The sequence below is a fragment of the Podarcis pityusensis genome (genome assembly GCF_964106645.2).
Source record: "Podarcis pityusensis genome assembly, chromosome: 1".
Classification (NCBI taxonomy): Eukaryota; Metazoa; Chordata; class Lepidosauria; order Squamata; family Lacertidae; genus Podarcis; species Podarcis pityusensis.
The window spans coordinates 86,248,469-86,270,740 of NC_138028.1; the positions used below are offsets into that span (position 1 = coordinate 86,248,469).

At 46.8% G+C, this 22,272-nt stretch overlaps 2 protein-coding genes and 1 long non-coding RNA gene across 4 annotated transcripts in view; 2 read left to right on the top strand and 1 right to left on the bottom strand.

Annotated features, from left to right (window-relative positions):
* The first annotated feature begins 48 nt into the window (after window positions 1-48).
* Window positions 49-18,502, top strand: ATG9A (autophagy related 9A). Of its 2 annotated transcripts, none has more exons than XM_081000435.1 (16): window positions 49-175; window positions 1,040-1,146; window positions 4,266-4,408; window positions 4,890-4,933; window positions 5,376-5,440; window positions 5,761-5,922; window positions 6,471-6,612; window positions 8,066-8,814; window positions 9,993-10,146; window positions 10,422-10,601; window positions 10,819-11,064; window positions 12,074-12,288; window positions 12,858-12,975; window positions 13,451-13,676; window positions 14,586-14,728; window positions 15,764-18,502. In XM_081000435.1, the coding sequence occupies exons 3-16, from the start codon at window positions 4,306-4,308 to the stop codon at window positions 15,767-15,769; spliced, it is 2,553 nt and encodes an 850-aa protein (XP_080856561.1). In that variant the 5' UTR covers window positions 49-175; window positions 1,040-1,146; window positions 4,266-4,305; the 3' UTR covers window positions 15,770-18,502. The 2 variants fall into 2 exon arrangements, with proteins under 2 accessions (XP_080856561.1, XP_080856562.1); XM_081000436.1 differs by lacking the exon at window positions 49-175 and adding an exon at window positions 286-486.
* The window catches only part of LOC308474355, a 17,637-nt gene continuing 9,041 nt past the window's right edge, over window positions 13,677-22,272 (bottom strand). Inside the window, exon 3 of the long non-coding RNA XR_013984665.1 lies at window positions 13,677-13,783. This is a non-coding gene — a long non-coding RNA (uncharacterized lncRNA). The remainder of the gene's footprint in view (window positions 13,784-22,272) is intronic.
* ABCB6 (ATP binding cassette subfamily B member 6 (LAN blood group)) overlaps window positions 20,489-22,272 on the top strand; it is a 28,824-nt gene continuing 27,040 nt past the window's right edge. Inside the window, exon 1 of the mRNA XM_081000418.1 lies at window positions 20,489-20,629. The gene's annotated coding sequence lies outside the window, so the exon portion shown is untranslated. The remainder of the gene's footprint in view (window positions 20,630-22,272) is intronic.

Here is a 22,272-nt window from a genome sequence, read left to right on the forward strand (position 1 = left end):
GGCCTCCCATTGGCAGCGGAAAGCGCCCGCCGGTCGGGACAAGGGAGGAGGCGAGCGGGGCGGGGAGAGAGAGAGAGAGAGAGAGAGAAAGTGAGTGACAGACAGAGCCTGGGAAGTCGCGGCGGCGGAGGAGGCTGAGCCCCGGGTCCGGTCACTAGGGGCGACTGTCCTGGAGGTGAGCCGCGCAGCCGCCGCCGGGAAAGGGATGGCGGGGGGGGGGGGAGGACGGGGACGTGGGCCTCGCCTTGGAATCCCCGCCGCGCCGCCTCCCTCCCGCTTCCCAAGTAAACAACCTCCGAGGAAGGCCCCTCCCGGCCCGGCTCAGCCAAAACAAAACAGCCTCGGAGGAGCTGCCTGGGGCCGCCCAAGGAAAAGACACCCCCCCCGTCCCTCTCTCCGCTGTGCCTGGCAGCGCTGCCTTTCCAACTCGGGAGGAGGGATCCGGCGAGTGGGCTGGCTCCCCTCCGGCTCAGTCCATCCCAGGGGGTGAGAGGGTTAAGGTGCAACCCAAAGGGGGCCCTTCCTCACCTGGCGGAGCAGGCCGCCTCTCCCTGGATTCCCTCTCCTTTGATTCGCGGGCGCCGGGGGAGCAGAACCAGCCCCTTCTTTGCCAATCAACCCCACAAAAGGGGCCTGAAGCTGTTCCTGTTTCGGGTTGGAGAGTGTTGAGTGGAACCAGTGCCGGATTTACCTATAAATTTTGGGGCCCCCAAAAAATTTAAAAGGAAAAAACACCAAAATATAAGATGAAAACAAATAAAACCCACATACAGCAACAGTGTTTTGTGTTGTGTAGGGACCTGTTAGGTCCATAAATTACCATACAGCATATATTCAACACAAAAAACAGGAACAATTTGTTGCTGACAGCTGGACATATAAAGGGCCCCATTACCTTCAGTAGCTTAGGGCCTCAGCAAACCTAAATCCGGCCCTGAGTGGAACCAGCAGCCTCCAAGAGTCATCCTGCCAGCCGAACGGCCACATGCCCCTTGAAAGTCTCCATCTCCAGTGTACATCCTGCCTTTTTTCTTTTCAGGCGGGGGGGAAAAGCACATTGGGGATCCAAGGCTAGAGATGCCAGTCAGATGCCCAGAGAACAGCACAAGCAGGCGGTTCCTGCAGCACTAGGAGTAAATGGAGCAGGTGAGTCTCTCGGGATGTGTGTGTGTGTGTGTGTGTGTGCGCGCCATGTGCATAGGTGTTGCTTCAAGAGGGATTTATTTTGCCATTTGTTTTTGTCTGTCTGAATTGTAGTAGCTTACACCAAGTAAGATGGGTGTGCCCTTCCTGTAGCTGTAGGCACTGCATCTACATGAGTCAAAGTACAGGGTAAATAAGGAGAAATAGTTAAAATGGGTGTGGTTGTTTTATTTGCAAAAGTGGCAAGAATATATGTACATGCTCTGAATGAAGAAAAATCATTTGACATGCTGTTACAGTATCCCAAGGATCCTTTAATCCAAGTGTGGGTTGAAACTTTGTAGTAGTCCATGGGTGAATCACTGATTTCTGGTTGGCCTGCTGGTTGGTAGAATTCTTGCCAAGAATGTGCGAGTAGGCTAACTCTGGTCTTATCCAACAATACATGTCTTATCTACTAAGGCAAGAATGGATACGTTGGATCGCTAGTTGAAAAAAATAGAGAAGTCACACGTGACTGTAGTCCGCCCATGTTCTAGTCATGACAGACAGTTAAAATTTCTAAATATCCTAAATGATTGTGCTGTAGAACATTTGGTCATGGAACATCTGAGACGCGACCCTGAACTTACTTGTAAGTGGTGCCAGTACTTTGTGCAATATTTAAGTGTTGTTCAACTAGTTGGAAACAGTAACCAAAGAGTTATCAAATTCAACATATATGTAAGCAGAGTAGAGAATGGCTAAGGATGTCCACAGTTACATATGACTTCAAAAAATGAAATCTCAAAAATGAAATGATTGGTTGAAAGTCAAGTTGAAAGGGAAAGACTAGAGGGTCAAATCTCTCCAAAACATATTGGTGTTATTCAGAATCACAAGAATAGAAGCATAGCTCGAATGTATACTGCAAGTCAGGGAAGATGCTAGTGTAATAGAAGCAAGGAAGCTGTTAGAGGCAATAAGGCTTCTTCCTTCCTTTCACAAAATGGGAGGTCTTGCTCAATTAAGGAGAACAAAATGGAACACATGCTTGCAAAACAAATTCAAAAAAGAAAGTAAGTTTTGAGGTGCATATAGCTAAAAATATTAAGATCAACAATAAAAAATATTAAAAGTGTGTGTGACAGATGTGAAAAGGGAAAATTACGGGCCAATGATTCTGTCTGTCACATCCCATAATAGGATACTGTAGAGCTGGAAAGTGTGGAAAAGGTAAACCAAAAACATTGAGTAACTTTTTTAGTTTTAAAAAAAAGGTGAGTAAAGGGGGAGCATGTCCGAGGGAGATAAAATTATACATGATGTGAAGCAAGTGGATAGAGAGAACTTTCCTCTTGCTCTGTCATAGTGCTGGAGTCTGAGGCCATTCAGTGAGGTGGGAGATTCAGGACTGATAAAGGGAAGTACTTCACACACCTGCAAAATTGAAATTTGTTACCATAGGATGTAATGGAAGCCATAAACCTACAGAGCTTTAAAAAAGGATTTGACAAATTCATGGGGATAAGGCTACTATTCACAATGTCTATATACTACCACCTGGATCAGAGGCAGCAGGCCACAGAATACCAGTTGTAGGGGGAACAGCAGCAGCAGAACAACCCTGAGTAATTGCCCCCTTTGCCTACTTTTTCTGACCCTCTCTAGCAAGTTGCTGTGTGGCAGGAACCTTAATGATTAAATAACTGAAAATGCTAGGTTGCAATGATGATGAGACTAAAAGACAGTGAAGATGAAAAGGTCACTGAATGCAAACCTCAAAAACTTAGTTCCTTTTCTTGATCCCTTGAGACAGAAGGAGAGTCAACCTGAGAGAGAATCTCTCTTGATTACACTCCCTCATGTACACACACACCTCCCAGAAGGGTAGATTCTCCCACTGATAATTGCCTTTCACTCCACCTAGATGTCACTAAAATCCTCCTCATTATATCACTGGACCCCTTCCTTGTACGTACCAGACTAGAGATCTCCAGACCTTACTTTAGGGTAGTCTGAGCATCAGTCTGTGTCTTTCAGTCACCCCTCCAACAACTGTCCATGCAACTCCATGTCACTCTCAAGGTACACCTTTAACGCAGTGCTGGGTGCCAGATCAAGAAGCCTGATAAGGGTTCTGTCACCCAGTAGCATGAAGTTTGGTTCCCCAAAGAGCTGAAGTCACTAGGGCATAGAATTCCTGGCCCTAGTTATGGTCTTGGTCCTGGTCTTTACCTCAGCTGAGCCTCAGTAGATCACCTTTGGCAAATTCTCTCTATCTTCCCGGGGTCTCATAGCTCCACCACTTAATTTTACACCTTGTAGCATAGGAACTCTTGCTTTTCTCTAGACTAGAAGTTTGAATGTGTTAGAATATTGGCTATAAAATGCACCTTTGAGTTTGCATATATGTTGTGCTTTACTATGAATCTGTTTTGAAAATATGCATGTGACTGGATGCACACACGGGTTCTCAGATACACAAGAGCATGTGATGGTGACACCGTGGGGACAGAATACTAGGCTAGATAAAGTTTTTTTATTTCTCTTTTTTCATTATATTGCATTTTTTACTTCTGGTATAGAAAGAAAGCTAGAACAGTAGGCTAAAATGAAAGTGAAGCTGAAGTTCTTCTAAACCCCAACTAGATAGGTTTCCTTTAGTTGAAACGTTGTACTTTCCTTTGTGTGGGGGAAGAGATTGATATACTTGCAACGGTATGTATCAAGTCCCTGCTCTGCCTGTTCATGAAATTAAATGTATAATAATAATAATAATAATAACAATAACAGCAACAACAACAACTTTGTTGCAGACAACAGTTTGTAAATATGATGTAAAGCAAAGTCTCAAAACCCAGAATAGGTTTGGACAGGATGTTTCATGATCAGGCAGTGTTTCCTGCAATGCTCTCACCAGCAATAATTATTTCCTACTTCTTAATTTGTGCTGTTTTGTCTCCTGCTGCTTTCCTCTCTCCACTCTTTTCCTTCCTTGCCCTCTGTTATTTGGTCCCCAGAAGCTTCCAGTTCCTTTTAAGGGTAAAACTAAAATGAAATGAGTCTCCCAACCCAACTGATGCCTTCTAGTTATGTCTTAAATGCTACTTTTTTTTTTACCCTCTCTTTTCCCCCCTCAGAGCCTGTGTGACGTTGGATGAGGCCCAGCTCAGTGACAACATGGCTCACTTTGATACAGAGTATCAGCGGCTGGAGGCCTCCTACAATGATTCTCCCCCAGGAGAAGAGGACCTGATGGTTCATGTTGCCGAGGGCAGCAAATGTGAGTACAGCTGTGAGCGGCCAGCCTTGGGGCCAGGCACCCCACAAATCAGTGCTGATGGTGCCTGGGACTGGTGAAAGACTAATCTGAACAGGAAGTGGAATTGTGGGATTCTGGCTCTGTTTCTGGGGAAACTGCATTTGCTGTGCAGCATGTTTTCAAGCATGCCTGTTCCTGGGAAGCAGCAGTAGTAGGAGAAGGCAGTTGCATTATTGTATTGCTTGTGGATTTCCCAGAGGCATGTGACTGGCCACTGTGGGACTAGACGGGCCTTTGGTCTTATGTTCTTACTAAGTTCCCACGAAATTGAGCAAGGCTTTCTCTCTAGAAAGTGTGTTTAGGGTTCAGCTTTAAACTTTTGTTCTTAAAATATTGGGCTTGGATGGTGCAATGGGATGCTGTGTCACAGCTCCTTCTCCCTCTGGCTTCTTTCTGGTGTGTTGAATTTTAGGATTCTTTTTTCACTTTGTCTGTCTTGCAGCTCCCTGGCACCACATTGAGAATCTGGACCTCTTTTTCTCTCGTATATCCTTACCTGAAGGGCAGGGATAGTTGTATCCCAGCTGTCGGGATTGGGGGTGGGGGCTCGGTTGCAGCAGAGCTGGGAACCCTTTACAAGGTTCCTTGTGGCCCATTAAACACTCCAAGAGGCAAAGGACCTTTCAGTATCAGTTCAGGAACAAAGGATAGCATAATAAAGAACCAGCCTCTGGAACCCATACAGGTTTACAGGCCAGACAGCAACAAAAACAATACAAGGAGATTTGCAATCACCCCCTCAAATGAAATTCTTTACGGCAGAAAGTTTCTGACCCTTTCCTCCCGATGGTGGCTAATCGTGACTTAATAGCATGGCAGGTTGAACTGGAAAAGGAGATGCTTCCTGCTAATGGGAGACTAGTCTCTGGTGAAACTAAGGGTACTGCAACCAATATTCTGAGCAATTCTCTTTGACTGTACCCCTCACGTCTATAACCTGCACCAGAAGAATGGCTTCACCTGTATGCTCATCAGTGAGATCTTTGAATTAATGTGAGTATGAACTCCATGTCTCTTCCCGTAAAACAGGATTGGAAGTGGACATTCATTGTATTTCCATGGGCACCTTGTCAGAGATGAAAAAAAGAGTTCTGGTTTCCTGCTGGAGCTAGTGATCCTTCCCTGGCCCCAATTCCCTGTCATTCAGGTTGATAGGAAAACAAATCCTACTCCTGATTCTCTTTATGCAAGATGTCTCTGGTATGAAGGATTTAGACAGCTGGCACCTTTTGCTGGCCCAGATAATTTGAAGATGGGAGCGGGGAAGGGAAGGCTGAGTGCCTCCTAGTGTGACACATCTCCTCTTCTCACAGGCAGTTCATCTTTGTTGTGGCCTTCACCACATTCCTTGTCAGCTGTGTTGACTACGATATCCTGTTTGCTAACAAGCTGGTGAATCACAGCCAGCATTCCAGTGACCCTGTCAAGGTGACCCTGCCAGATGCCTTCCTGCCTCCCAATGAGTGCAGTGCCAGGTAAAGTTAGCAATGGCTATCCTTTCCTAAAATTGACCACATCCTAGCCCATCTTGGTCGGGTCTAAAATCCAAGAGGCCTCCTGGATGCCTACTTTGCATTTTAAGTCACACTCAATCGTAGCTGTAGGCTCGGAAATGTAGTTCTTGCAAGGTGAGCGTTGCTGTCAAAACTGCTTTCAGATGTTTACTTCTATATCTGCCAAATCTGGGGTCTCCAGTGTTAACCTAATGTCATTGATAAAGTCGGGCCCCAGACGAGCCAGACTTTTAATATACTAGACAATCTTTGGCCTCTTGTGGATTAACTGTGAGAGAAAGCTTTGAGTTCACATTTGTAGCTGTACCCATCTTCTCTCAGATTTTCCAGCCCAGTTGCCCATTAGTACAGTTTAATGCATCTCAGCACTGCATAGCCTTGCACCCACCTGAAGTGCCTGAATTCTAGCAATCTGAGAAGGAGGGGTTGGCACATGCTTTGGAAAGAACTGTAACGACCAGAAGGGAGGTGGCTGCTTCTTCCTTTCGGTGAATCCATCTTTCTCATAGGATCCAGGCCAATGGCTTTCTCATCTCTATCCTGGTGATTGCGGGGGTCTTCTGGATCCATCGGCTGATTAAATTCATCTACAACATTTGCTGCTATTGGGAAATCCACTCTTTTTACATCAACGCTCTCAAGATTCCCATGGTAAGCTGCTGTGCTCTGGGAACTGTTAGATATGCATGCACAAATCTACACACTGTGCTATTGATAGGGAATGTTGACACCTTAGCAATATAGTTCTGATTACCTGATTACAAGCAAATCAGTACTGCCATATCCTGCCCCCACTTTTTGTTTGCAACCTTCCCAGGAGCATTTGACTGACTGTTACTGGAGACAGAATGCTGGAGCAACATGACTTTTGGTTTGACCCAGAATAACATTTGGGTTGATCCTGCAATTCAGTTCTTAGTGTCTCATGTTCTTTTCGAACCAGTGAGAAGCCTGCAGATAATACCTATTGCTTCTTCTCCTTTAAGGGAAAAATCTTTCACTCCTGAATCTTCCTCTGTCCCTTATTGACCTTCCTCCAGAGTTGTACACTGCTGCTGATCTTTCTGGTCTGCTGCTAATCCCATGGTTGCTCAATCTGACTTGCTTGGTTGAGTGGCAGGGCTAGTATGTTCTGCAGCTGTCATTGTCTGGTTTGCCAGTGTTTGTTATTTGGTCCTTGCCCAAGAGTGTTAGAAGTTGAGTCTCTGCATAACCAATTCCCTTCCCCTTTTTCAGGAGTGGGGAAAGTTTTTGTTTGTTAAATTTGTTAGTCACTTTATCTTTCCCAAGACAACTCAAAGCAACAAACAAACAACCAAATGGACAAAAAGCCCCATCCCTAGATACATCAAAACCATTGTGGGGTGGGGGGAGAAATACATTAAAAACCTACCCACTTCTAAAAGGCCACAGATAGTCAAAGGCCTGGATATGAAGGAAAGTTTTTGCCTGGCACATAAAGATATATAATGATGGTGCCAGGTGAACCACTCTGTGGAGAGCATTCCACAAATGGGGAGCCACCAAAGAAAAGGCTCATCTTCATGTTGCTACCCTCTGGACCGCTTGTGGAGGGGGGACATGAAGAAGCACTTTAGATGATGACTGCAGGGTCCAGGTTAGTTCATATGGGAAGAGATGGTCCTTGAGGTGTTGCGGTTCTGAGATGTTTGAGGCTTTATATGTCAAAATTGGGCCCAGAAACTAATTGGCAACCAGTACAGTCAGGCCAAGGTTGGTGTTACATGCTCAAACTGTCCTGCCTTGTTGAGCAACCTGGCCACTGAATCCCGCAACAGCTGAAGTTTCCGAAATGTCTCAGAGACAGTCCCATGTGCATTGCAGTAATCTAACCTAGAGGTTGCCAGAGCATAGACAAGAGAAGTTAGGCTATCCCTGTCCAGTTGGGGTCACAGCTGGGCCACCAGCCAAAGCTGATGGAAACCACTCCATGCCACTGAGGCCACCTGAGCCTCAAGTGACACCAATGGATCCTGAATTATCCCCAAGTTGTGTACCTGCTCCTTCAGAAGGGAGTGTATCCCCAGCAAGAGGATTAGCCTTGTCACAGCACTAACCTCACCATCCCTCTCTTTGCCTGCAGTCCAATTTGCCCTACTACACATGGCAGGAGGTGCAGGCACGGATTGTCCAAATCCAGAAGGAACACCAGATCTGCATCCATAAGAAGGAGCTGACAGAACTGGACATCTACCACCGCATCCTGCGTTTCAAGAACTACATGGTGGCCATGGTGAACAAGTCGCTATTGCCTATGCGCTTCCACCTTCCCCTACTGGGCGATACAATCTTCTATACGCGTGGCCTCAAGTACAACTTTGAGCTCATCTTCTTCTGGGGCCCTGGCTCACTCTTTGAGAATGAGTGGAGTCTCAAGGCCGAGTACAAGCGAGGCAGCAACCGCCTGGAGCTGGCTGAAAAGCTGGGCACCCGCATCCTCTGGATTGGCATTGCTAATTTTCTGCTCTGTCCGCTCATCCTCATCTGGCAGATCCTCTACGCCTTCTTCAGCTACACAGAGATTCTGAAGCGAGAGCCAGGAAGCTTGGGGGCTCGTTGCTGGTCCCTCTACGGCCGCTGCTACCTGCGGCACTTCAATGAGCTGGACCACGAGTTGCACTCACGCCTCAGCAAGGGCTACAAGCCAGCCTCCAAGTACATGAACTGCTTCATTTCACCTCTGTTCACTGTCGTGGCTAAGAATGTGGCCTTCTTTGCTGGCTCCATCCTCGCTGTCCTCATTGCCCTCACAATTTATGATGAAGACGTGCTTGCTGTGGAGCATGTCCTCACCACAGTCACCATCCTGGGTGTGGCTGTCACTGTCTGCAGGTGAGTTGAGATTGGCTGCGAACAGAAGGGTTTTTGTTTTTGTTCTCTGAGTCTTGGCATCAACGGGGTGGTTGCCATTATTATGAGGAGCACCCAATCAGAGAATTGACAGGTGGAAATTAAAAGCATTCTGCTGACCAAAAATTGCATTAAGCTACAAAAGTTTTTCTGCTGGGTCTCCCACTGAGGAAGTTACTGGGAGATGAATTGCCTGTGCTGCCTTTTCCTTCTGTGGCAATGATAGCTAGGACACTTGAGGAAATTGATTAAGCTTAACAACCCACGTCTTTCAGCTCTGCAAAACTGGTTGCTTCCCTGGTTTAGTGATCTCAGTGATGGTGGTGCCTTGGAGTTGTTTAAACTGTGACATCTGCAATGAGAGGGCCCCTGGGATGGTTCGAGGCAAAGCCTGGTTTTTCTAGAATAGTGCAACCTTAGACTTACCTTTCAGTTTTTGCCTGGATCAAGCAAGGACAGAGCTTCTATCTGTCCATGAAGAATGTGACAGGCACTGCTTAAAGGTAATACTCTGGGGTGAGTCACAAACTAGGGTAAGCGGACAGAAAAGGAGAAAAAGGAGTTGGAAACATCAGCTCAGCTTGATATCTGAGAGATGAAACAACGGTGTGGGTGGTATAGCAGGTATAGCTGCTGATTAAACAGAGTTAGCTGTGCTGTATATTGATGTGCAGTAAAAATCAACCTGATGCTTCCCTATGTTGTAATTGATAGTTGATCAGCTTCTGACATTTTAAATTGATGTAACCTGCCACTGACTTAATGTTGAATAGGAGTCTAAGAAATCCAGAATCTAGGGATTTGGCTGATCACTGAGTCTGTGAGGAATTGTTGCAAGGTTGCTTTAGAGGCAAACAGGCATCACACATTTTATTACCCTTTTATCAAAGGCAGTCTGAACAAGTCTGTACTTCAAAAAAGGATATAAATAAGTACATAAATGTGTGAAATTATCATCTTCCTCCACAGTGAACCAGTTTGTTAAAGCTGAACCTGCTATATCTGACCCATAAATAGTTTATCTCACTACACTCCTCTGTGTTCATCTTTCCATGAAGAGGGAACATGGGGCTGGGGACCCCTAGAACATAAGGTGTCTGTCTGCTTGCTTTTATGAAGGAATGTAGCTCTCCTTGACACCTGCCCCATCTGTCTTGCAGATCCTTCATCCCGGACCAGCACCTGGTCTTCTGCCCAGAGCAGTTGCTTCGGGTGATTCTGGCGCACATCCACTACATGCCTGACCACTGGCAGGGCAACGCCCACCGCTATGAAACCCGAGATGAGTTCTCCCAGCTCTTCCAGTACAAGGCGGTGAGGTGGGGCAGGGTAGGGTGGGAGGAAATCATATAAGAACTGCCCTTTGCATAAACCCTGACTAGATCCAAGCATGTATTGTCCGTAGAGTTCCCCCCAAAATGGGGGAGGTTCTCTGACCCCAGGGCATGTGGGAGGAAAGAATCACTGGTATTTCCCCCAGTTATTCTCCCCAGTGCCTGCAGTCATGTCTTGAGGCTGTGCTGTGGTTTCACAAGTGATAGACACCCGTGCAGTTGTTGAACTTAATGCCTTTGTCTCCTTTACTTAAGGTGTTCATCCTGGAAGAGCTGCTCAGCCCCATTGTGACTCCCTTGATCCTCATCTTCTGTCTGAGGCCCAAAGCTCTAGAGATAATTGATTTCTTCCGCAACTTCACTGTGGAGGTGGTGGGCGTGGGAGATACCTGCTCCTTTGCCCAGATGGATGTGCGGTGGCATGGACACCCTGCGGTAAGTCCCAGTGAGGGGCAGCATCATGGACCTGACATGCCTTGCCTTGTCCTGGGTCACAGACACCCTGCAGTGCCCCTGTCCTGCCCCAGTAGGCAGCTGTGACGCTGCTCGCAGGTCAGGTCTGCAGTGCCCTTGTGTCTGCTGGCTGCTCCTAGTCCCATTGAGGCAGCTGCATGGTGTGCACAAAACACCCTGTCCCTCTCTTGTTTTGCAGTGGATGTCAGCGGGGAAGACGGAGGCTTCCGTTTACCAACAAGCCGAGGATGGCAAGACGGAGTTGTCCCTCATGCACTTTGCTATCACCAACCCACACTGGCAACCTCCTCGGGAGAGCACGGCTTTCATCGGCTTGCTTAAGGAACGTGTGCACCGCGACAGCAGCCTGGCTCTGGCCCAGCAGGCTGTCCTGCCTGACAACGCCCTCTTCACCTCCATTCAGTCCTTGCAGTCAGAATCAGAGGTACTGGGAACTAGTGTGTGGTAGAACAGGACATAATCCTGGTTTATCATAGGGAGAGATTTGGAGTGAACTGTTTCTTTTTGGTGGGATGGGGATAATGTTTCTATGTGGGCTTCTGGGCTCCGTGGAGTCATTTGAGTGCCATGGTAGTATGGCTGCCACTTTCTCATTGTGACCTAATTAGACTACCTTCCTCTTGCAAGCATGCTACTTCTGTCTCCTGTTATCTCTTCAGCAAAAGTTAGTCATACTCCCCTAAAAGTTGGAACCTTCAGAGTCTCCACGTTACCCATCCTCTCTCCCCACTCCTTTATTTCCCAATTCCTTTTCCTAGGATATATTATTGCTTTTCTTTCTGTATATTTTTATTGTGAAAGTCTTACGCTTACGGAAGACTCAAAGGTTGCAAAATGGAATTGTGATGAATCAGTGAGATTCCTGTTGATATGAATTGATATTGGAATCAATATTATTCAATAAGATGCACAAATAACACTCAAATGTAAATAAAGTCAGACATAAATAAGCACCATCCCTCCCATCCACCCCCAGAAGGTCCTTGGTGTCTTGTGGTTACATTGTTTCAATTTCACTTATCCAACTGCAATAAAAAACCTAAGGTCCTTTTGTGTTTAGGATCTCTTAATGTGACTAACAATCCCCTTCTCACTGAATCACTTGTCTTTCCTATAAGAAAGTCCCCCAACACCTGTAGCATCTTCTCTTCCAAGTGTCACCATTTAGAAAGCATTTGAATTGCTGGGGGCTGGAGATGGGTGGGCTAATTTTCCAAAATGTGGAGAGAATTCAGGATCCACACTGCAAAGGCAGAGGTGAAGTTATTTATTTTTATTACAGTATATAATTTCTAGACCGCCCTTCACCCAAGAATCACAGGGTGGTTTGCAAAGTTCAGTTGTGGTGGTGAAGTGTCAAATGTAGATAGATGGGGCAGACCTTGGATCTTCCTGCCTGGGTCACACCTCCCTCCTCTGTTCTCTCCCTGCAGCCACACAGCCTGATTGCCAATGTGATTGCAGGCTCCTCAGTCCTGGGCTACCAGGCAGTCCGTGATGGGCAGGCCTCGCGGCATCTCTCGGCTGTGTCTGAGGTGGCATCTGCCCTGCGTTCTTTCTCTCCTCTTCAGTCAACGCAGGCGGCCCACAGGAGTTCCCACACAGAAGGTTCTCAACATCGGGGTCCTGGCACAATGGCAGGCTCAGGGTAAGAAGCAGCATGTTGTAAGGGGCTAGAGGAAAAAGCCAAGAATTGAGCACCTCACCAGCACTTTACCCAGAGTGCTCTGAGGACTATTTCATGAGGCTTTTCCCAGCACAGCTATACATTACTGTGTGTTAGAGCAGGAGGCAGCCTCCTAGATGTGCCTTTGAAGCAGCAGCAAGAGCTTTTTATGCCTTTTATTACCTCTCTCCTATTGGACTCCCAGTTCCCATCAGTGCCAGCTAGCATGGCCAGTGGCAAAGACTGGTCACAAGCTCCCCACCCATGGCTTGGGGTTTTCTTGTGTTTGGAGCTGAGGTTATGAGGGACAGCAGAAAGCTATCCAGTTCTGCAAGGCTCCCCAAAATATTGCTGTGTGTTCTAAACATTCACTTTTAGTTAGCAGGCTACAGTGGTGGTATGGTTGATGTCACCCTTTCTAGGCTCAGAGGGGGGAAAGCTGCTGCAATCATACTATTGGGGTGTGGAGTAGCAAGAAGGTGCCTTCTGGACTCCAAATCACTCTTTCTAACACATCTTGACTTGACTCTTCTCTCCCTTCTGGCTTGCAGGGTTGATGCCAGGACAGCTAGTTCTGGCAGTAGTGCCTGGGAGGGCCAGCTTCAGAGCCTGATCCTTTCAGAATATGCCTCTACTGAGATGAGTCTGCATGCACTCTACATGCATGAGGTGAGCTGAGCATCAAGAATCATGCAGGCCTTTGCAATGGGCCCTGAAGGTTCTGAGTAGACCTGCATCTTGAGACATGTGTACCTGAATGAGTACAGCAAAGGAGGATCGAATAAGCCTCTGTACTGTGATATAGCTCCTAACCTAAGAGAAAGGCCCTTCATTATACAGAAATCAGGCTGGTAGCAAATGCCCCCTTCACTGGGCCATGATTTATGGCAATTTGTGCATAACTGAACATGAGTGGAGAGTATATAGGCTTGCAGGATGTGAGTGACACTTGCATGGATGCAGGTGACGACTTGCATAGACCTGTGTAGAAGCATGTGAAATTTAGGCTGTAAATGTGATATTTATGTGGAGGCCTGTGATACTTGGATTGTATCAGGTCCCAAACTGGGCTTACTTGGGACACATGTCAATGTTACCATAGGGTTCTAGCTGGCTGCCCATTAATACCCCCTGCCATTCTCAGTTACACAAGCAGCATGCCCAGTTGGAGCCTGAGCGGCACTTGTGGCACCGGCGAGAGAGTGATGAGAGTGGTGAAAGCGCCCAGGAGGAGCCCGATGCTCATCAGGGCACCCCAAGCAGTGCCATTCCCCGTTCAGCCAGCTATCCTTTCGCCTCACCTCGCCAGGCTGGTGATGAGACAGCTGCTCTGCAAGCCGGCTTCCAGCGTCGATATGGAGGTGTCTCAGGTATGTTTCAGGAACGCCAAACTCAAAGTGTTTCCATATTCCTTAGCCAGAAAAGGCTTTATTTCCTGCCAAACCCTGCACATACACATGCTGGCATTTCTTGTTAACTACAGGGCAACGAGAGAAAAAGATTAGATATCAGTCTGACATGCTGCTTGGCAGTTTTGGTGAACCCTTTTGATGACATGGCCAGTGCATCATATGTAAGAGGCAAGCTTTTACCTGTGCTGCCTACACTCTCAGATTGCCTCAAGGCCAACCTCAGTGCCTTCACTCCTTGCTGATCAGCAGGTTTGGAGCACTGGCTAGCAGTGCTACAAGAGTGGCATTATGAGTTTGGGAAGTTCAAAAATCCATTTTGCTTTCATTGCTGCCATTTCAGAAGGCACCATTTTCTCTGTGATTTGGGCTCTCATTTTCTTTAGTTTCGATTTCCAGAAGGCTCAATTTTCTTTGGTTATGATTTTCCAGAAGGGTAACCATGTCAGTCCATGAAAGCATGTGCTACCTTAAAGACTAATTTATGACATATTCATACCTCATCAGATGGAGTAGACTATGGTTCATAATAAATTTATTAGTCTTTAATGTGCCACAAGACTCTTTGTTGTTCTGGTCACAAAGCTATCAATATATTTATTTCTTTCAGCAAGGGGCATAGCCAAAGCTGGCAGGGTAGGGTGTTGCTTAATGGACTTGTTTAGAGGAGCAGGTGCGAACAAAAAGACCAAGAGTACTTGCAAGATATTATATTTCCACTTACGCCACTGCTTCCCAGCTACTGTATCTGTGTTGGGTGGCTGGTAATGGGGAACAGAGCAGACTGGAAGCACCAAACAGATTTTGTAGCAAAATTTAACTTTGGCTACCCCATCCGGTGGTTATCTTTTCCTCTTTGTTTTCCCACAGACCCTGGCCTGGTGCACAGAGCCCCATCACACTTCGCTCGGCTGCCACTTGGGGGGTGGGCTGAAGATGGCCAGACTGCTCGGCACCCAGAGCCTGTGCCAGAGGAGAGCTTGGAAGATGAGTTGCCACCTCAGATACACAAGGTACAGCCTGGTTGATACTTGGGCATTGGCAATGGCTGTGTCATGAAACCAGAGGAATCTGCAGTCTCTTAATGCAGCTATATGTATTACTGCACTATCATCACCAGGAGCTACCTGGCCAAAGACTAGTTAGTACAAAAATAATTTGATTTTGTGTTTGGGAAGGCTCTACTGATACGAACTAGTCGGGCTTTCAGGAACTCATACACAAAGCAGACCAAATAAATCAGGCAAGGCTATCCTGTAAACTGCCCCGTGTTCCTTGGTTGAAGGGAGAAATTTTAATTTATAAATTAAAGAAAGAAAGCCATGTTTGGGTACACTCCCCCCCCAAAAAAGTGTCATCTCAGGGTAATATTTAATGCTGTATTGTTTTTAACACTCGATTGGAAGCTGCCCAGGGTGGCTGGGGAAACTCAGCCAGATGGGCGGGGTATAAATAATAAATTAATATCATTATTAAGAGGGAAGAGAGTAATATGAGAAGCTGAGTAAGCCAGGCTTCCTCAACCTTGGCCCTCCGGATGTTTTTGGCCTACAACTCCCATGATCCCTAGCTAGCAGGACCAGTGGTCAGGGATGATGGGAATTGTAGTTTCAAAACATCTGGAGGGCCGAGGTTGAGGAAGCCTGGAGTAAGCTATGGAGGGACAGAGAGCAATGGCAGGCATTCTGTGAAAGATCTCTAGCTTCAGTGTGCTAGGCACACACAAAAGTAGGCTGGGGGCATTTTCTGCCTTGGAAAGGGGAATTTCAGTATATGCAGCATTTCTTCCCCTCCATCAGCTGTAGCTGTCAAAATGTTCTCTTCCATATGGGTTTTAGAGGTGGAGGATCCTTATTCTCCTTTGCATGTAGTCAGCTGATATTGCTAAATAGCCTACAACTTGCTTAAAAATAAATACTGAAGGTTTCAGGAGGTGGGATCTTTGTTTGGCACAAAATCTGGAGTATTCAGAGCTTTGCTTTGACCCAGTCTTTCTCCTCACTGTCCCCCTTCCCAAATAACTTCCTTTGCCCTCCCAATTCCTTCAGGTGTAGCTGTGAAGGCTGAAGATCCTGTGTGGGCTCCACATCATGGGCCCGCCTCAGCTGGTGGGACATTGGGTTACCCTGCCCTACAAAGTATGGGTTGGCTCAAGTCTCCATGTCCTGGACGTCAGTGCCAGAGTGAGGAAGGTGTGAAGACAGCAGTGCCTTCATTGTGGGCGGAACTCTATCCAGACATGCATCATGCTGGTGGCACGCTAGCTGGGCATGGGCTGGATGTGTGTGTGATTACATATATTTGTCCGTGTCTGCATCCGTGTCGTCCATGTTGGAGAACCATTCAAGACTTGCACAGTATGCCACGGAGCGCAGTACAGTGCAGGAGACTGGCATCCATGCTTGCCCTGCCTGAAATGTCCTGTTGTAGCAGGAGGAGGACCTGCTGTGTGGATCCCCGTTAAGAGGCAAGAAGAGCTGTAACACTGTCCAGACTACAGCGTGTAATTAAAGATGCAATCAGGCGATAGATTTGGACTCAGGAAAAGAAGGGCTGCAAGAGATTATTTTTGTAATGGGAATGGGGCACAGGCTTCCTCCAGTGGCAGAGCCTAACTTGGATAGAAGCTTTTCACACACAAGAAGGGTGCGTATCTTCCTCCCTGCTTTACCACTCACTCACAAACTTTGAGGCCAAGCCAAAAGAGGCACTCTTGCAGTGCCATCACCACTCATGCCGCAGGATTTTGTCTTCCTGTGGGCACAAATGATTCTACTGTTTGGGGCCACGTTTATTTCGCATCCCTCTTGCAGTATCAAAGCACAGGCTTCGCAGGGTATTGCTTCACAGCCCGTACCAGGTTTTGCTTGAGGCAATATCTGAAATGACCAAAGTCTCCTTCAAACTTACCAAATGGCACCCAGCTCCAGACCGATGGCTCCATTCTGAGGATGCCCCTTGCTCTCACCTTGTTCATCCTGCTAGGATTTAGAATCAAGTATGAGGCTCTGCCCCAGGTGCTGTACTTGTGGGTATGAGGGATGGGTGGAGGAAGGCGATACTTGTCTGCCCCCGCCCCCATTGTTCTATTTAAATATTTCCCAGATTCCCCATACACTTCCTGTGGGCACAAATGTTTGGGTTCTTCTCCAAGCTAGTGCTGCCCTCCTTGTGATGTCTCTTTTCTATGGATGCCTTAATGGCAAACATCCAGATCTTGTGGAAGTGCCAGCAAGAGAAGAGTTCCTATATGCCAAATATATTACCTGTCACAATCTTAAGAACTGGGGTGGGCTTCAGGTTCTTGCTGAAAGGGCTGAACCTCTCGCCTGGCTAGACAAGGCGTTCTCTTGAACAGTCTACAGAAGTTCTGCTGGTTCTACTGGTTCCCCCACTTTATTACTAAAGAACACCATGCCATCGGCTCCACTGTCGTCCTCTAATTCTTATGGGCTATGTGGTCTTAGCACAACAGCAAAATACTTTTATGGTTTGCATAGCAAACACCACAAAGAATACTTTCTGGACTGCCCAGTGAAAACATTGCATCCCAAGAGGGTGTGGTACAATCCAGCCAGTCATTGCTTAGGGTAATGCTAGCGCTCTCATCAGAGCTACAGGTCCCAATATGTCTTGGTTAACCCTGTGGTTTTGACTCCTTTGTCTTCTCTGTGGGGCCAGTTTTTATTTTTTTACAGTGGCTGCTGCAACCTCCAGTAGCTGTTTGTCAAAGCTCCTGTTGTACATAGGAAAAGCAGCTTGCCATTACTGTCACAGATAAAATATGCATCCTTCCTCTCTGTGGGCACAGGCTGGGTTGCATGGAGATCCCTATATGGCCTTGGAACTGACATTGTAGGTCTTGGGAGCCAGGACTCTTGGGATTTCTTTTCTTCTTTGCCCTCTTTCAGAATTGAAGAGATTATTTGCACTCAGCAATGAATTGATTACAGCTGGTAGTTCACCTGCTCTAGAAAGGAGATTATGCCCAAAAAGGATACTGTACTTCCCCACTCCCTAACCTAGTTTAACAAAAGGGTGGTCATTGGTGTTGTGGGGTACATGCTAAAAGGGAAGTTGGTGAGCAGCAGCTTCAAGCTGTCAGTAGTTTAGATGTATGGCTGGTGCTGGGATTTCCCCCTGTTCTTCAGATTACTGGTGCATTTTAAGGAATTCAAAACAACTGATGGTAAAATATTAATTTGCTGTCTTTCCTGCAAAATACACATCCCCTGGAGTATATAAAGAATAGCTTCATAGACTGCAACTTTGATCAGTGCTGGTTATGTACTGTTGGGATGGGGAACCTGTAGTTTGTGAAACTTTACTATATTACAACTCCTATCATCCCTGTCCATTGAGCATGGTGGCTGGAGCTGATGGGATTTGGAGTCCAACAGCATCTGGAAAACTACAGGGCCACAGTCCCTGCACTACAGCGATCAGCTGCAGAGCAGCCCCATTGGCAGAGATGAGCCTGCTGCATCTTAGTGGAAATGTTACTGTACCCCTGGTCTAGCAGTGAATAAAGGGAGCGTTCTCAGCTAAAACATGGGGTGGGTGGGAATTCTAGCTGTCATGTATTATGCTTGTCTTGATTTTGCCCCCATCTTTTTGTGCATGGTACAGCCACCTGTGGCCTCCTGTTTCGTTTGTGACACTAGAGGCTGGCCTGTGAGTTATGTGGAGCACTGCAAGTGATTTGTAAAACAGAGCTTATGTCTGACATCCTGTACAGTACTGTATCTACTGAATAAAGAGGGGTGTTCCATTCTTTGACTGCTGTGGCCGTGCCTGTGGAATTGTCTTTCATTGTGTCTGGTAGGATAACAGCCTGCTACCTACAAGATGAATCCAGGTGGATCACAGGGTAGTTGGCCATCATCACAATGCTTGTGGCACTAATGAGGTAGTTACTATCTACTGGATTTTTGTACATATCAATACATGCACTGCTACAGTGCTATTTTTCAAAAGAAATAATGTAACTCATCATGAACACTCGTGTTCTCTTAGAATGGCAATGGCGCCCACCTGAGAGGTGCCAGAACTGCGTTCCAACAAGTTCCCTCAGAAAAAAAGCCCTAGACTTCTATAATATCCAAAGAGGCACATCTTTTCTGGCCCCACTGAATGCTGAGAAATGAGTGTGTCACGTCTAGGAACAAAAATATATTTAGCATTTACCATGTGCTTAGAAGCTGTTGTTATTTTTTTTATAGGGAACATAGCTCCAGTTTGGGTACATTTAAAGGTGCGTGCTAAATACATTCTGGTACTTTTGGGTTTATAATTCTATAGCCAAATACTGCTAAGAACTCATATGTAGCAATACTGATTTTGTGTGTGAATGCAATTTTAAAATCTATTTCAATTTTTTTTTAAAAAAGTCAGGACGTGAGGACAGGGAGGATCAGAGGGCATCTATGCTAAATGTTTAAGAATTGTGGCCATGACCTGTGGCGATGCTCTTGACCTAGACAACTTTCCTTATCTCCATCCTTAATCTGAAGGCTTAGACTGTCTTTTCTGAGGCAAGCCACAAGAAGGCCTGCCAATATAAGGAAAGAGCTATGTGTGGGAGTACATATACTTTGTGTCATTATTAAGATTTAAAGCTCTGACTTCTGGTTCTGGGATGCTCCTTTTTGTTGATAATCTTAATGAAACTGTCTTTATTTATAGTTTTAATATTTATTGTAAATTGCCGAGTTTTCACTCCAAGCAGTATATAAACTTTGTTAAATAAAAAGCCCATAATATCTGCATACAATGGAACTGTAAGACAAGCTGATTTTAATACATAACTAGCAAATTAAAACAAAACAAACTAGTCATTTTTACTGCTTAAAAATAGTCCTAGGAAATCCTTGTATCAGGGTTGCATCAGGATCTAAAAAGAGGTATAACCCAATACTATGAATATCTATTCAAATTTAAATAATAATAATAATAATTTAACTAATTATTTCAGTGAAAGTTACTTCAGTGAAAGTTTGCTTATTTATTTATTACAACATTTATATCCTACTGTATACTGGTGCCAGGGCACTACTCTGCAGCTGACAGCTTAAAATTGCTGGTTTCATAAAACTCAGGTAGTTAACTTGTCCAAGATGAAATTCATAATGATGGATACATACTGGGTAGTGACAGCGGCAAAAGGCACTCCTAAGGCTCTCACGTGCACTCTGTTCCTTTCACGTCTTAGATATTTCAGAGCAGAGACTTTATGAGCCTTGGCTCAATTAAGGTTTGAATGGAACGCGACAGTTATAGTCACAGCGGTGCCCCCGTCCTTCTCTAAGAAGCTCTGTCTGATATCCTCATAACAACCTTGTGAGGCAGAGAAAAAGTGATAGACTCAAGTTCGCACACTTTCCCCCGAGGCTGCTTTTTTTTTTTTGCCGCCGCCGCACCTTTCACAGCAGCGTTAGCAAACTGAACCCGGATTCAAAGCCACACTCGGACGCACGCTCGTTTGCGATGTGTACACACAGGTTTAGGATTGCGCTGACTCATTCCAGTTCGGTATCCTTGTTTTAGACTGCGGAGGTACAAATGCGGAGGAGCGGGATCGGGGTGAAACGCTGGCCCATGATAAATTTGAGGGCAGCACCTGCCCTCGATCGTCCCACCTTCGCAACCCGCGTCGTGCGCTCTTGCTCGGCGGGAAATAAATAAGAGCAACGGCCCGGAGCTTGAGCGCTTGTGTTGGAACGCGCGGGCGCTAGGACCCAGACGGAACCTGCCTAACAGTGTGGGGGAAAGGCGGCGCTAGGACCCCGGGTGCGCCGATCGGGCCTGCCGCGGCTCCCGAAGCTCGGCTGCGGACGCGCCGCTGCACATTGGCCGAGCCAACCGGGCGGTGGGGAGAGTGGGTGGGCTGGACTGGACTGACGAGACCCGAGCAGGCAAGTAGACGTTGGTGGGAGAAGGGGGCAGGCGGGTGGGACAGAGGGGAAGCGGGCGGCGGCGGCGGCGGCAGCCCCTTTGCTGCGTTCTCGCCGGCTGGCAGCACAGAGAGGCGGCAGGGGGCGGGGGTAACACAGCCCCATGGCTTGATCTCCACCACCTCCTCCTCTTCCTTCTATGCCCGAGCCCACTGCCAAGCAGCCAGGCCTGTTGCCCAAAGTGTGTGGGGTAACAGGCGTAGGCAGCGAGGGTGGGTGCTCAGCACCGTCGTCTCCTCGCTGTGCTCCCCGGGGTGCCCTTGAATCAGGAAGCTGGCGGCTTCTGCCTGGGAAAGTTCACCGCTTGGAAAGTGGGAACACACAGCAGCTGGACCCGGGGAGGGCAGGAATCCAAAGCGCCACTCGAGGGCGCGGAGTGTAGTCATAACAACACGGTGATGATGTGCTATTTTGATATCGTGCATCAGAAAGAACGAATTAAAACCCACGGAGAGGTGTGGAGGAAGGCACCAGAAATATCCGCTGAGGATATTCATGGAGGAAAAGGCTATATCAGTGGCCCTTAAAAAAAGAAGACAAGTTTCTAGCATTTGGGAAAGTAGCTCGGGGTTTATTTGTGTAGTAAAAGCTGTGGGGCAGAGAGAAGATAGCTGAGCAAAAACTTCAGTGCATTGCATCCATTCTAGTAGCACCAGCACTGTAAATTATGCCAGCCAGCAAATCGTTGCAAATATGTTTAATTTGTTTATTTTATCGAAGTCTCAGCTACCAAATCATATGGCTTGGGTTCGGAGGAGGTTAAACATTAATGGAACTCAAACCCAGGAGAAAGCAGTAAGGTGCAAAAGGTTATGGAGAGTGGCAACAAGGAGTCACACAGTGCACGTGTTCTCAGAAGTAAGCCCCACTGGGCTCAATGGGGTTAATTCCCCGGTTAATGTGCATACTTGCTACCATAGTTGACCTGTGAAACTCAATGATCTCGGATCAAGCTATTGTACGCACACAGCAGGCTTAGAGGTTCTGTTCTGTTTTCAAAGGATCAATTTCATTAGAAGAGTCTATCAACATCTACGAAACTGCCATCCTAGAATAGACTTGTGAGGGGCCAAATGTCTCTGTGGCAACCCACAGCACTAGTGCCACACGTGACCCTGCCCCCCAGTTTCATGTGGGTGACAAGGGGGAGGGGGCATTGGGATTGCAGGAGAGGGAAATGGGATGAGCCCACCTACCTATGACCCCACCTACTGCCTCAAATAGATCCCTCTTCCCCCAAAGCAGCCCTTGACATATGCCCTTGATATATGTAAACCCTTCCCATAAACGAAGGCTATCTACTTGCCAGCCAATGGCAGATTATCCCAAATATTCCAGAGCACTGTGCCATAAGCACAGGAATATCTGCACCACAGAAAGTGTCTGCACAAAAATTGCTGCAGAAGACTTAGGAAAGCAAGCCATATTAGAAGGAAAAGAGGAGTGGGGGGCAACCTTCCCCATGGCTACCGGAAAATCTAAAATTGTGAAAAAAATCCTACCTGACCTAAACGTGAGTAAACAGATAGGCCCTAAATATGAGCAAAATCTATCCACTATTCTGAAAAGAAAACTGTTACCAAGATTCAGCTCCTCCCCACGCA